General features: G+C 38.0%; 1 protein-coding gene across 2 annotated transcripts in view; it reads left to right on the top strand.

The window, feature by feature from the left end:
• scaper (S-phase cyclin A-associated protein in the ER) overlaps positions 1-16,430 on the top strand; it is a 157,332-nt gene that overhangs the window by 110,838 nt on the left and 30,064 nt on the right. For both annotated transcript variants that reach the window (XM_004915978.4, XM_012966882.3), the window contains exons 23-24: positions 13,012-13,127; positions 14,812-14,935. In XM_004915978.4, the coding sequence (XP_004916035.1) occupies positions 13,012-13,127; positions 14,812-14,935 (240 nt within the window). The remainder of the gene's footprint in view (positions 1-13,011; positions 13,128-14,811; positions 14,936-16,430) is intronic.

Genomic DNA, 16,430 nt, shown 5'->3' with positions numbered 1-16,430 from the left:
CCCAGTAGGAAGCTAAAGAATTACGTTCTACGAGTCCCATTGCCAATGTAAGAGCCAGGAATCTTTTTATTTCGTTTATATTTGTGGGATACCCATGCCTGGGCTCTTGAAAAACCCGGTAAAGGGTTGCTGGCAAGATACTGCTCAGCATACAAATTTGTGTAACGGACCATGTCCTGTAGGATGGCCTCTGTAATATAGAGATTAAAAAAATCTATAATTTCAAAATTAGTGGTGTCCACACTGAGGCCAGGGACTGCAGTGAAAGGGGGAATTTCAGGGACATAATTACAGGGAGGCCCCCACGCAGGCTCTCCAACTGCTGCATCAGTGCTACCCTCACCCTCTTCTACTTCCATGGGTACATCTTGGGCACTACCACCAGCCTCTGCCTCTTCAGCAGTAAGCGTGCCACCACTACTAACCTCTGCGCTAACCGTGTCACTATCGTCTATCTCTGATTCCTCAGTAGAGTGGTCAGATGGAACATACTCAGACCCAGAATCGCTAAATTCTTCTGAGCTGGAGTCCATGCAATACCTAGCAGCTTCCTCGGTGCTGTAAAACCGTTTGGCCATTGTGCCAGAAATATACCGACAACTGCAAATCTAGCAATCAGCAGGCAAAGTGAAAACAAGCAAGCAAAAAAAAAAAAAAAAAAAAAAAAGCAGCAAGCAAGACAGCACTTGTAATAGGAGAAGCTAGAAAAAAAAAAACCTCACTGTAACCTTTTGATAAACTCAAGCCAGCAAGGGATGACCAGGAGTTAACCTTTGGCAATAGAAACTACTAGAACAATCTGAACTTAGCACCTCTGGATCTTTCTAGAACAACTGAAACCAAATGGAATAAAACCACTAAAAGCAATCAAAGAACAATAATTACAATGAAATCGGTGGTCAGAGCCCTGGATCCACCAATGTCACTGCAAAAGCAACCTTTTAGGGGCACTAAATACACAATAAAGAACAATGCAAAGATAAAACACCATAAAATCAGTAAATTCAAATAAAACCACCCAAACCAACAAAAGAACAATAATTGCAATGAAATCGGTGGTCAGAGCCCTGGATCCACCAATGTCACTGCAAAAGCAACCTTTTAGGGGCACTAAATACACAATAAAGAACAATGCAAAGATAAAACACCATAAAATCAGTAAATTCAAATAAAACCACCCAAACCTACAAAAGAACAATAATTGCAATGAAATCGGTGGTCAGAGCCCTGGATCCACCAATGTCACTGCAAAAGCAACCTTTTAGGGGCACTAAATACACAATAAAGAACAATGCAAAGATAAAACACCATAAAATCAGTAAATTCAAATAAAACCACTCAAACCAACAGAAGAACAATTATTGCAATGAAATCAGTGGCCAGAGCCCTGGATCCACCAACGTCACTGCAAAAGCAACCTTTTAGGGGCACTAAATACACAATAAAGAACAATGCAAAGATAAAACACCATAAAATCAGTAAATTCAAATAAAACCACTCAAACCAACAGAAGAACAATTATTGCAATGAAATCAGTGGCCAGAGCCCTGGATCCACCAACGTCACTGCAAATTCAGCACCCAATAGCAATAAAAAAGTTACAGTGCAATAGAATAATTCAAAAACAGAAATCAATTATGAAAATGCCAAAAAAACACTAAAATGCAACCAAATAAATCAGATAATTATAGAGCAAGATCAGAAATAAAGTTTTAGTAAAAAAAAAGACTGCCAAAGAAAGCAAAGAAAGAAAGAAAAGAAAAGAAAGAAAGATTTTTTTTTTTTTTTTTTTTTTTTTTTTCTAAGTGTAAGTGTGTGTGTAAGTGTCTGTGTGTGCTTGGGAAAGTTGTAAATAAGTGTGTATGTGTGTAAAAGTGTAATAATGACAAAGATAGAAGAAGAAATGGAAAAAAAAAAATAAAAAAAATTTTTAGACAGTTGAGATAGAAATAAGCAAAATAAACAGTGGTTAGAGAGTTGTAGTTCAGCTCACACAATGCAGGCAGGCAATCAGGGCGACCAATCCAGCAGGAAGGCAGCAGGAAGGCAGCAGGGGGGCTCCAGCAGTCACATGTGCTCAGCAGGAGTGAAGAGGCGACGCGGGGGCGGCGACATTTAAAGGGACAGCAGTGGACACGTCATCAATGCGTGTCCACTGCTGTCATTGGCTGAGGGACCGGATCGGTGCGGCTCGGGGACCGGATCTGTAAGTATGTGTTCATTCGCTCGTTGCCTAGGGGGTTGTGCAGGCTTTACAAGCGCTGCGCTGCTTTAAAAGCGAGCGCAGCGCTTGTAAAGCCGACAGTGCCATTGGACGTAGATTCTACGTCCCATGGCACTTTGGTCCCTTGGTACCTGGGACGTAGAATCTACGTCCCTTGGCACTTAAAGGGTTAAAAAGAGATTTGCATTTTTGAGTACAGATAGATTACATAAACTTTTCTATGTGTTCTGCTATCCTATGGAACGATACTAAAATTGTCTTTGACGTGGTTTCTAAGTGGATTTGAATGCAGATATGGCTGCTTAGCTAGGTTTGGGACAGAACATAGATTAGGACAGATTGAATAGCAGAATTTAGGATGCAAAAGAGGATTAAAATAGCTTGTTAATCGGATCATGCCTGACTTGTTGATGTCAGGTTAAAGTCAACTGAGTGCTGTGTTGTTAAGATGAATGGAACAAGAAGGGTAAAGGCAGTCTTTATATGTATAAATGTGTCATTTATTATGCATATAATGCTGACTTGACTTGAATGTAAACTTGCTTTCGATTACACGGGAACATTCATTTTTTTTTTATTTGTAGAGGTATCTGAATCTGTGAAAGGAGTTAGAGAAGAACTTAGTTATCAAAACATTTTAGGACACCTTGAAAAGATCTATTTTACTTTTTCATTTCTAAAATTTTTATGGGGCTGATTTATTAATGAGCGTATGTCATTACATCATTGTAATAATATAGCAACCAATTAGCATTTAGTTTTGATCACTCATCATCTCTCTTTGGAATAATGAATGCACATACTGGATTGGCTGCGATGAATTACTACACTGCTATAAATAAGCTTTTTTTTTAGTAAATGAGTCCCCTTTTGTTTTTTTACACTGACAGACTATTTCATGTCCGTGATACAAGTATACATTCCTTTAAATATGACACACCTTAATCATTGTTGGTAAAGGCAATTATTTTCCTGTTACACATAAATAATTAAATAGAGATCACCTGTGTGTAGACAAGGGGTTTCAGGTTATTGTAGAATATATATATGTGTATCTGCAAGGTCCAATTTCTGGTGAGTCCTTATAATGGCATAACATACACAGTGAAAACAAAAGAACACTACAAACAACTTCATGAAAAGGTGATTGAAAAGCACAAGTCAGTATCCCTTGGAGTACAGTTAAATTAATCATTAAGAAATTGAAAGAGTATGACAGAGCTGTAAATCTGCAAAGAACAGACCGTCCATCAAAATAAAGTGATTGTTCAAAAAGGAGATAGTGAGGAGGGATCACCAAGAGACCTGAAGGCATTACAAGTTTTACTTGTTTGTATAAAAAAGCCACTGTTAACTAAAACTCACATGACATCTCAACAAAATCCACATGAGAGATTCTGAAATTGACTCGTAGAAGGTTTCTGTGGTCCTATGAGACCAGAATTGAGCTTTTTTGCCATTAGTCTAAACGTTGTGTTTGGCCTAAGCTAAACACTACACATATTACACACTACATAGTACACTACACATCATTAGAAACACACCATCACAATGCCTCTCTGCAGCAGGCCCTGGAAGGCTTATGAGGGTAGAATGAATACAGTGAAATCCTGATGTTATCTTCAAAAGAAAATTAGTCTTCCAGCAAGACAATGAGCCCAAGCATATAATTAAAGGTGGCCATGCACCAGCATATTTCAGCTGCCAATTTGGGTCCTTCAGACCAATTCAGCAGCTTATCTGCCCATGTATGAGCACCCCTGACAGGCCTACCCGACCAACATCTGGACTAATATTGACCAGATCTCGATCAGGCAGGTTTGATTTTTCCATCAGATTGAGAACTGCATTGGCTCCTTGCTGTCTTCGACTGACGGCGCATATGCCCACTGTATAAATTCAGTCGTTTGACCCTAGGGCTAAACGATCAAATTAGCCCAATATAACCCACCTTAAGCATATCGGGCAAAGATCAACCGAGTGGACCACAACTTGTATGGCCACCTTCAAATTACACATAAAATGGCTTGAAAACAATATTAATGTCCTTGAATGGCTGAGTCAGAGTCCAGATCGTACGTGTAGCTGGACAATTCCCTTGCAACCTGACAGAGCAGTTGTGCAAAGAGGAATGAGTTAAAATTGCAGGGTCCAGAGATGCAGCTGACCTATCCACGTAGATGTAGGCTGTAAATACTAACTTAAAACAATATATTCTTTTGCAATCAGTTGTTTTGTTTGCTTTTCATTGTAATTGATTTAAATCACATTGTAGAAATCTGTGCCTCCCACCCTGGTGACTGTGAATGAGTAAATTGTTACGCCACTTTGTAGTTACATAGGAGCCTTAAGCTAATGTCCCATGGGGAGATAGGTTACCCGGTACTAATTGCCCTGTAGGGCAGCAGCATGCAATGGGTCATCCCTGATGGATTCAAAGGCTTCTTTTATCATTTTTAGTTGGAAGTATAGCCATCATTAAACCTAATATTTGTGATGCGTTTAGAACTTCATGCATTTATTGAATTCTCAAGCCACCAAGGAAAATATTTATTAATGTTCAAGTTTGCAATTATTCTGCAATTCAAGAAAATTGTGGCAAATATAGTGAATTTGCTTTTTTTTTTTTTTTTAAAGTTTCATTTTCTGTTATATTATTCAAACTAATCTGAAAAACTTAAGCACATGTGGATTTTTTTATATCAACTTTCAAGTTATTTTATTTGGTGAACTGAATGCAGTTGTGTGATTGATTGATTTGAGGTTTTTTTTCTCTTGTTTTATGTGATTATTTTGCAGTTCGGGTTTTTACAGTGAATAAGATAGCAATCAAGATTTTTGAGAAATCAAGCTTAAATTTAAAAATACACAAATTCGAATTTAATAAATTTGCGTCCTTGTCATAGTGGTGGGAGTGCATTGTTCCTTTCATTGTTAGTGATGTAAGACTGGTGCATGTATAAAAGGCATAATGTTGCCCAATTTTATCTGATTACATAAAGTTATGTTGGGGTAGCGTGGGTTGTTGTGCGACGTAACACTAGATCAGAGCTGTCACTGCCACCTATACGTAGTGAAATTTCTGTACTGCTGAACTGCTTTTTAGATGCTAGTTGAAAGCGAGTACAGAACCCTAAGGTTCTAGAGGTCACAACTTGTCACATATTTTTTACAATTATGTCTCTTTACAAATGAATATAGTTTTATTTATTCCAGGTAAAACTTAACAGTAATGACCATGTCTCTTTAAGAATTAAAGTTGTAAGTGTCTGTTTATGTATTTGAGCATTCAGTTATTGACCATAAAGGCCAATTTTCAAAATTTGAATTTGTGTAGTTTTAGAGGTTTACGAAACATTTACCAATTGCTCCCCAAAAAATGAAATACCTTGAAGTAAAATGGCTGCAAAAAAAAAAAAAAAATGCCTAGAACAGCTCCCATTGAACCTTGCAAGCTTTCAGATGATATATTTTTACATTTGGGTTTTATGTACTTTATGCAAATATTAAATGTGAAAATATTCACTTTTTTTATTAAAAAAATCTGATTTTTGGAGCAAAAAAATTCTTATTGCGGGAAAAAAAGACTGATAATATTTCCCCTTAGCATGCAAAATTATTACAAAAAAAAGAACGTAAATTTCATTACACTTAGCTTTGTTAGTTGTAGTTGTCACGCAGAAGAATTTTGTGTCACCATAATGTGGCACCATAAGAAAGTGGAACAATGTTCTCCAATGTATCAAGCTACATAAAGCATTAATAATGTCTTCCACCATATTTGGGAGGGAACAAAGGTTATGTATACATCCCAGGGAGAAAGTAAGAGGGATGAGTAACTCCATATGTGGTTTTATTTATACATGGATGTATTAAAAAAGTGCTTGGGGTGCTATTTGTTAACACACAAACGCATAATTCTCAAAGGCCCTCTTTGTCATAAAATTCCTTTCAGTTTTTGTTCGTGTTCTGATGAATCAAACCTTTAGTTTACAAAGCAGTTCAACAATTTCTTTGGCTTTCATATTTCCTGTATTATTTTTGTTCATTTTTGACGGGTGCATGGACTTTGGCACACGGAATATTTGGAGACAGGTTACAAATTGAAGGGAATTTTCTCATATTACATAACTGCAGAAAGTTGAGTAGAAATGCATGCAACCACAATAAATTAAAACCTGTACCATTTTTTTCTGTAAAACCCACATGCAAGTGAATACGATTTTAAATGCAGTAGGTATGCTGAATTCTTCTGTTAAAGCAAAATCTGTCACAGCACTCTATCAGATGAGATGAATATCATTTATTTGGGGGCAAAAGCGCTTGTGCATGGTTGGGCTCCCTCCACCACCACCTTATTTCTCATGCAGATGTTTGCAAGCACTTAGCTCATAATGAAATTATTTTTTGTGTTAAAACAGTGATAAACCAAGTAAGAAAAAACGTCAACATTTCACCACTTGTAAATATAACTTGCATGTAATCTACATTAAATATTTACTCAGCATTATGGCCATTCATTAATAATAGCAAAACCGAAGAATTTATACTATGGCCAACCCAAAATCTTAAATACCTCAGGGACCTGTTGATAAATTCCACCTTCCCCACATACGAACAACTATCCTCAAAATGTCAGCCCCCAAAACCACAATTTTTTAGATACTTGCAACTCAGGCATGCTTTCAATGCCCAGTTTGCTACACTAAGCCCAGAAATAACATCACTCGACATAGAACATATCCTCCATAAGCCTGAGGCTCCTAAATTAGTGTCACATATTTACAGTATTCTACTGTCTACCAAACCCAGGCCATTTGAAACAGCCAGAACCCGATGGCTCACTGACATTCCACAACTGACCTCTGAGGTCTGGGAGGAGGCAACAGATAACTGTTACAATTATTTAATATCAACCAGAGATCGCCTGGTACAATACAAAATTATGCACCAGCTATATATTACGCGGTACAGGCTATACAAAATGGGGAGGAAACCAGACCCCTCACATCGCCAGGTACTGGTATAAAATCCTAAAAAATCTAGCTGATAACCTGGACTTTCCCCTCGTCACCTCTCCCTCTATATGCCTTTTCGGAATACTGGAAGACATTATTCCAAGCAGTTACGCCAGAAATCGGTACCGAACCCTCCTTTTTTACGCTAGGAAAAACATCGCCATGCACTGGATGGGAGCACGGCCACCGTCCATACAAACATGGAAACAGTTGGTAAACCAAGCAATTCCTCTAATTAAACTTACCTCAGAAGCAAGGGGAACACAGGCTAAGTTCGACCTGATCTGGAACCCGTGGATTGAGGCAGGGTTAGACTAACTCTGTACAACAAGTCTTATAAGCAAAGCGAAATTGTATATTTATGTAGTATGTCTTGCAGCTCTGTATAACCAATTTGTACTATTGGGAAATGTACACTACTAATGTTTGGCACAACTGTCTGTCTGTTGTTAATAAAAATTTACCTTTTAAAAAAAATAATAGCAAAACCGGAATTATCACAGACCTGCACATTTTAGTGAGATATTATAGAGGACTGGGGTGCACTAAATCTATAATAATAATTATTTGACTTCATTACACAATCAAATATTAGAAACATTTCCCCCGTATTCCTTTTTTTTTTTAGTTTGTTATAAGACCATAGGACCTGCCAGAACTAGTCAGATTCAGGCTGGATGCAGGGCTGTGTTTCTGTCCCCTTGGTCAAGCAGCTTTTTGCCTTTTACTTGCCATGTGCCATTATTGCTTGTTTTATCATTATCTGTTTGCCCCTGCCTGCATCTCTAACTACTGCCCTTCCTTCCCTTCAACTCCGTGGTATCTAAATGCATCTCTGCCTGCGGGGTTAGATCCAGCATGAGGGACATTCAATTTAAAACCTCACACTACATTCATTCACCTCGCAGCCCCTTTGTGCAAACAGAGACATGTTTAGTGTTCTACTGTGGAAACTACAAAACGGTAATTAGAGACAAGAATAGGGCTTACAATTTCTGGAAAAGTCTGTCCCCCCCAAACTTTTCGCCACTGATTTAACCACACATAGGAAGGGAAATAGGAACCGAAACTAACCTTATTTAAGGGTTCATTTGTCTATACTAAAATGTTTTGCATCCCAAGGATTGATTTGTTTTTTTACTTGTTTAAATCACTAATCCAACATGACTTATTTCTTGTTTTCGGGCCAGTGTTGCCTCTAATTCCCTCTTGGATATGGGTGCAAAAATATTTGTTTGTGTGCACATTTTAAACTTTTGTGTCTGTTTTTAAAAACTGTATGTTCAGGTCAGAATAAATTAGAGATGCACCAAACCCAGTTTTTCGGGTTAGGATTCTGTTTGGCCAGGACCATGGATTCGGCCGAATCCGAACCCTGCCAAAAAAGGCCAAATCCTGGATTCGGTGCATCCCTAGAATAAATGTAACACTTTGTTTTCTCACACAATATTCTTTGTGTATACCAAAATTTGTTGTGTGTGCTGGCCTCGAAATTTGTGTGCATTACCACAGAGCTAAGGAGGGAACGTTGGTTGGGATTTGTTATTTTAGGGATCCTTGTCCTTCCACTGAGAACAGTGGTGTTTCTTGAGCGTTTAGCCTCCTATAGCAATAAATGTTACCTCGCTTAGCACACTGGTACAAAGGGGCAGTTGCAAAAAGTAACAGTTAAAACAACTTCCATGGATTACTTTTAGTTGACACAAATGAGAAACAATGTCTTTCATGGCCAATTATCATGGTTCTGACATGGGTGCAAAGTGAAAATAGACCCATGATTAAAATACCAATATATATCTTTACTTCCAGTCTACTTCTAGTCTTTAAGCCAGGATTATTACTGAACAAGATGCTAGAATAGTGTTTAATGTCTGTATAGTAAAGGAAAGGTTAAGATTGTTAGAGGAATGTGGCAGTTTCACAGGGTACCATGCATCTGTACCTGGCATCTAATTAAATTTCTACAGCTTTGCCGGTCCGTAATAAAATAACGCTTTCCTGTGACGCTTTATTGTGCAGCTATGAGGTGACCACTGTGTTACTTCACCATGATCCTATTACTGCGAAATGAGACAGATTGATTTAAACCTTAACACAGAGCTGATGAAACATATTGGGGTGAAGAATCCCATAATAAAAATGACATCCTTGAGTAATATTATAGCAGCAAACATGGGCAGGGAATTACGAGGATTGGATTCTTCTTAAAAAGTATATGAAATGATAATATGTCTTATAATATTTTATGTTACAGCTGACAGTGTATTCCAATATGAATACATAAAGTTTTACTGGCACAATAATAGGCTTGGATGTACTTAGTAATTTGAGGAGACTGAATTCACAGACTTCCTTTTTGCCAAGAATAAATTATGCGCTATTTGATGCTGTTCAGGGCATTCACTCTTATGGGGGTGTACAGGTTCAGTGTAAGCCAATAAGAAGCTAGTAATTCTTGCTGCTTTTTTGAGTATCTTGGTTCCCATTAAAATAAGGGCTTACACTGGGACAAAAATAGACACTTTCTTGTATTGGTGTATTGCCCCAAACTTTTTTTTTTTTTTACTCTTAAGCCACACTCAAAGTGAGCCACACAAGCATGAAAAAAAGTTATATTGGAGTTTTATTGGATATTCCTCATGAGCTACTGGTTAGGGTTTGCTGGCCTTGTGCTGTTAACATTCCCATGTACCACAGCTGTATGCAAAAATAGAGCATTTTGTTCCCCACTCATGAAGTCACAAAACGGATGGGTGTAAAAAAAAAAAAAAAAAAAAAAAAACAGTTATAGCCCAGTCAGTCCAGACACTGCTATTCAGGACAGGAGACATAAGTATTGTTAGTGTTTAAATACTTGTATTATCCCATTGAAGATAATGCAAACATTTGAAAATGTGGTGTTTCCACATCTATAACACAAGGGAAGTCATGTAAAAAAACGAAAAGAAAAGTAGAACAAAGTGTTGTGCTACTCCATTACATGCTATTTTTCTGAGGATAGGATGCCTCAGAGAATAGAACTGGAGAGAGGTACCTATAAAAACCCAGTTTATATGTTATACAATTTATATGATTAAACCTTTCTTTCTCACACAAAAAGAGTTCACAAAGGTTGGACCTTTAAGGGGACTTAAACTAAAAATCTTTGACAAGCAATACTATAATAGATATTCAATGTCTCTGGGTACTGCAGTAAACATCAGCAGTGCAGCTGGAGTGAACCAAGCACCAATGCAAGGAACATTGGCATGGTAAATATTCAGCTTGCAGTGAGATCTCTCGGTAATAAAGAGGCACAAATTCATAAAAAGACCAGGATTTATTACTGTTAAATGCAGAATAAAGAAAAATGCACCTAGTCTCTAACTAAACACATTTTATCCTAACCATCTGCTAGGCAGATAAGCTGTTTACCAGCTTACATATACTGTACAGCTTTTACGTTCAAAGCCAGAGTACTAACACCCTACCAAAATAGAGGGTAGAGTCAGTTCAGGTGCAAATTTCCATGTTTTATTCCCAAGTCTAGGCACAAGTCTGGAGCACCTGCACTTTGGGGTGCGTTCGGCCCTGCTGTGGTTTCAGTTTAATGAGCTCATTTTGCAAAATGCGTTCAAGGAGCAAGTAAAGCCCAAATAATTAGCAGATAGAATTTTAAAAAAACAAGCATCTAATTGGTTGCTATAATTTACAAGCCTATATAATTTGCTTTCTACCTATTGAGGCAGACAGAGAGAAGTGGATGGTGTGCCATGTTTAATTGTGGCATAAGGGCAGTAGTACATGGGGGGATACTGGACATTTGGTCACCAATGGATTTTCAGCTTGGCAGGACAATCTTGTTGTAATCAATCAGCTGTAATCACTCTTTATTCATTTCATTGGCCATTGCATGGACTTGTCAGGTGATGGTCAGTCAGAAATGTGGCAGTCATCAGTTACAAATCAAGGCAAATTATCACCAAACCCACAAACTCATGGGAAGCAAGTCAAAGGGGCACATTTACTAACCCACGAATCCGAATCCGAATTGGAAAAATTCCGATTGGAAAACAAACATTTTACGACTTTTTCGTATTTTTTGCGATTTTTTTCGGCGCCTTTACGACTTTTCGGAAATTGTCGCAACTTTTTCGTTACCAATACGATTTGCACGAAAAAACGCAAGTTTTTCATAGCCATTACGATGCGCTCGTATCTTGTCGCGACTTTTTCATAATGAGCGCTCGTAAGCGGCGGGCGAAACTTTCAGACTTTGCATGATTTTGGAAGCCTCCCATAGGACTCAATGGCACTCTGCAGCTCCAACCTGGCCCAAGAAAAGTCACCATACTGAAGCTTGAATGAATCCGAATCTTTCGTACTCGGCGCGAAGGCTACGAAAAAGTCACGCCTTTTCGCGCAAGTAGTAACGCTATGAAAAAATCGCCAGATTTTGCGCAACATTCGGAATGGCAACTAAAAAGTTGCAACAGTTTTCCCGAAAAATCGCCAAATACCGATCATTACGAAAAAACGCAATCGGACGCATTCGGCCCGTTCGTGAGTAAGTAAATGTGCCCCAAAGTGTCTTTTCCTCACACCAAACTGGAAATTGCTTTAGGGAAAATGTGTGGAATTGCACCGTGTGCCAATTTATTATTGGTTGATATTGCCATAGCTATCAATCCATTCATTGGATTAATTATGTATAGCAGTGCTGTCCAACTTCTGTGGTGCCGAGGGCTGGAATTTCTCTAGCATACATAGTGGAGGGCCGCTAAAAATGCAGTGGATGAACAATGCAGAGATTAAAAAGTGTGGACAGTACAGGGGATTACATGTTTAAACTATACAGGGGAATTACAGCCTGAATCTGAGGTGCGAACAATGCAAGGGGCAAATTAATCTCTGTACTGATACCATTTAAAGCAGCCAGACAGGTGGGGGGCCACACAGAGGGGGTTGCGGGCCGCCAATTGGACAGCACTGATGTATAGATCAAATTAATTTTAGTGATTATCAATACATCTTCCCAAAAGTGTTTCAAGGAAAGGGTATTTCATGAATATCAAAATTTTATCAGTACTGATTAAATCCACTGTGGGAAAAAATTCAAGATAAGGTAACATTGGGTAACATTCCTCACACTTACTGTGGTGTTTGATGCCTCAATCCACTGTATCATTTGAGAGTTTAAAAGGTCAGTTCCCTGGGAGGCTCAGAAAATATGAAAAAAAAAAAACATTTTTTTTTCTCAAAACAATCACGTTTTCCTATTGATGTGATAAAATCAGAAGGATGATTGATCGATTTCAACACTTCCATATGCATTGAAGAGATTTCCAATTGCATCTTTGACAGTTCTACCCCTGTGCCTTTAAATGTACTCATAGAAAATAATCGGAATTGCAAAATGTTTTACCATGCCCTTGATCTGTGAAATGTCTGCACATCCAAGTGGCCTATATTTATTGTCCCATTAATGCAGTTTGCCCTCCACATTTTCTATTTCCCCATTTAATGCTAAGGAGATCATAACAATTTAGATAATATTCTGCAGAAATTAGATTACATTTCACCTCAAATCAACTTTCACTAGCTCATACTTAGACTTGATTGAATCACCTTTGCAGCTGGGTTATCTTACTGATATTTGTTTGTCAGCCTCATTGCTTTGTGCTTTTCAAACTCTCTCTCACCTGATCACATCTCTTTGCTCACAGAGGCTGGTATTTTGTAGATCATGGATAAATTTCTTGCTTCTTTTTTGTCCTTTGTTTTATACAGAACCTTTCGGATCAGATCTCATTTCGGGCAGCAGGTGGACTATCAGTTCTAGAACAAATTCTGCAGACAACAGCAGCTGTGGGCACCAACAGTTCATCATCTCGCATTCCACCAAAGTAAAAAGAAATTCTTTTTCTTGTTTTATACATCCAGTGCTCTATATAAATATTAATATAGTAAGATTTCCATCTACATAAATGATTGTGGCATGTTGAGATGCCTAGGGCTTGGCTAAACATTTTTTTAGTTTTTATTATACAAAACTAAGAATTTATTTTGGTTTTACCATTAATACATCCCCCTCCCTACTTCTGTATAAAAAAATATAAATAAGCCCCTCCCATCCCCCTGCTGCAGTCTGTCTCAAGTTACAGACAAGGAGTTGTTCCTTTGTTTAAAAAGGTATAATGAGCTCTGTATTAACAATCCCCTCCTTTCCTCCAGCAGCAGTCTGTTTCAAGTTACAAATAAGGAGGTGTTTAATTGTTTAAAAAAGTATAATGATCTCTGTATAAACGATCCCCAAGTCTTCAGCTTGTGTCTCAATTTACAGATAAGGAGGCATTTCTTAAGGTGGCCATACACGTAGCAATTCTGATCTTTCATGCGACCATTGGTCGCACGAAAGATCGTTCCCACTCTCCACTGATGTTTAGGGCAGAATCGTCGGATATGGAGGTAGAAACAATAGAAATTCTACCTCCATCTGGTGATTCCGCCCTGAACGTAGATTTTGCTTGGGTGCCTTAAATGGCGCCCAATCAAAATCTTTTAACCTGCCCGATTGACGTAGCCTTCTGGGATATCCGTCGCTTCTTCGAGTCTCCATACATGCAATGAACATCATATGAAACAAGGTCTTGTACGATAATATTGGTGCGTGTATGGCCAGCTTTATACAGGGGGTTTATCAGTGGAATGGCACTTTATTTACTACTGCTCCCAACTAAAATAAAAGTATTTCAGGTTTACTCTTTTCAGTGTGTAGTGCAAGAAATAGCAAAAAGGACAGATATTTCTTAAGGGATTCTGTCATGATTACACTGTTTACATAGCAAATAATTCACTCTACCATTTAAAATTTTATTCTTGAACCAACAAATGTATTTGTAATATTGGTGTGTAGGCGCCATCTCAGTGCATTGTGCCTGAGTCTGAGCTTTCAGAAGGAGCCAGCCCTACACAGTAGAACTGCTTTCAGGTAACCTATTGTTTCTCCTACTCCCATGTAACTGGAGGAGTCCTAAGCCGGACTTGGATTTCTTACTATTGAGTGCTTTCTGATATCTACTGGGAGCTGCTATCTTGCTTCTTTCCCATTGTTCTGCTGATCGGCTGCTGGGAGGGGGGTAATATCACTCCAACTTGCAGCTCAGCAGTAAAGTGTGACGTAAGTATATCAAAGCACAGATCACATGGCTGTGGCACCCTGGGAAATGAAGAATATGGAAATGTGAAAATTCAACATTAAATTAAAAAAAAAAAATCTATTTTTTAAAAAACTGATTTCAATGCAGGGTTCTGCTGGAGAAAGCTCTATTAACTGTGTTTTGAAAAAAAAAAGTTTTCCCATGACAGTATTCATTTAAGTAAAATAATACAAGCCCTTTTCATTGAACTCAGGTTGGAAAAGGGGGTATTGCCCCATTAAACTATGTGATACACTAGCCATAAAGTTTTAGAAGCACTGCTTTGTATTGACTTTGTGTTGTTGTGACTGATCATTTGTGTGTCTTTAACCATTAATATCAAGCTTTGGAGGTCCCTGTTTACACCTGAACTATGATTTCTATTTTGCAGAACTCTCTGCAGTGCTGTAAATATTTACTCATTGACATGCAACAACTGCCAAGAAAACTGCATGTATGTTCTTCTGAGTAGTAAAATCACATTTCTTCTGGAGCTCCTGATGCAACAACTCACGGTAGGTGAAAATGGCCAAAAAGGCTTTTGCTTACAAACAAGAGGCATTTCACCAATGGAGGAACTGCCCAGTATGTGTTAAAGAGATACTGACATCAGAAATTAAATGTATCATAAAATTGTGTTTGCATGCCATTTATAATTTTGCCTCAAAAGTATTTGCTTGATTATTTCATATTACTTATCTGATCCCTCACGTTCCCCTGTGATCGGGCTGCCATATTTGTGCAGCAGGAGTCCGTTAGCATTAGAAACTATAACTGACAGGCTGAGAAGGGACAGTCATGCTGGCAAACCAGTCAGGTTTAGGAACTTCAAGTAACAATTACTTACAAAAGCAGCCCTATCAGTGAAGAATGGTCAACATTCATATTTTAAAGAGTAGAATCAGTTGAGATGTGCTACAAAGTGAAATAGCTTCTTGTAGGATTGATGAAGGGCTGGATTGAAGCCCAAAACGTTGCCTTTGCGAAGGCCTTTAGATATAATTTTCTTTTTGGGGGCATCTTCACAACAGGAGTAAAAAGCTTATAGTTTGATTCCAGTGTTTAATGAGATTGTAGAGAGATCAGGAGCTTATAGCAAAGCTAAAGAGAACTGACCACCGCGAGACACAGCTTTTTCCCACAAAATAACCCTTTAATAAGCCTTAAACCTTATTAACAACATCACAAAACCATGGCAACATGTTGATTGAAAAGCACTTGCTTGGCTGGTGCCATTTCCATACCCTTCTGAATATTTCATTTCATGTTTCATTGCTAATTTATCACAATGCCATCATCTTAAGAAATTCACTAGCCACATTCATCCAAAAACCTGGTGTGTAAACCTGTCCCTGAGCCAAGTCAGTTATTAATTGAAAAGTTATGTATGTTGCCTGAATAATTTACATAATGTTGTTTGAGTACGGCAGAAGTTGGATTGTTTGGGGACCTTTAATGGCTTTGCTTGTTTTGAAGTGCTCTGTAAAACATTTATTGTTATGAGTACACTGTATAGTACAGTACATTAAATTGCTATGTATTTGGCAATCTCCATCCATCCACTTTCATATTTAGTCACGTTTTCCAAAATTAAGGGGAAATGCTGATCAGAACTGTGGACTAAGAATCTCAAAGGGGAGGCAGCGACCAAGAGGGGCTGTTTGGCCAACCCTGAGATTCAGTAGATATATTGCAACACTGTGCTTTTAGATTTTTTAGTAACTTATATATTCTATAGTGTATTCTAAAGTTCTTTGGTAGATAGGAATTGCTTCCATATTAGGCTTGCTAGCCATAGCCAAATTACAAACATACTTTCCTACAGTTAATGGAGGAGAATGTTAAGATTATAGATTTTATATGCACAAAGTTTTACCTTCTGTGCAACTCACTTATATTCACTAGAGTGACAGCCAGTCACAGGTAAGCTGTATTTTATTACATTTTTATTTGCATTTCATATTTTAGCACCAACACAAGTTAAAGGGGTGGTTCATCTTTAAGTTAAAT

This window comes from Xenopus tropicalis, chromosome 3 (genome assembly GCF_000004195.4).
Source record: "Xenopus tropicalis strain Nigerian chromosome 3, UCB_Xtro_10.0, whole genome shotgun sequence".
NCBI lineage: Eukaryota > Metazoa > Chordata > Amphibia > Anura > Pipidae > Xenopus > Xenopus tropicalis.
Note: the sequence above shows the minus strand (reverse complement) of the source record. Positions and strands in the feature narration are given on the sequence as shown.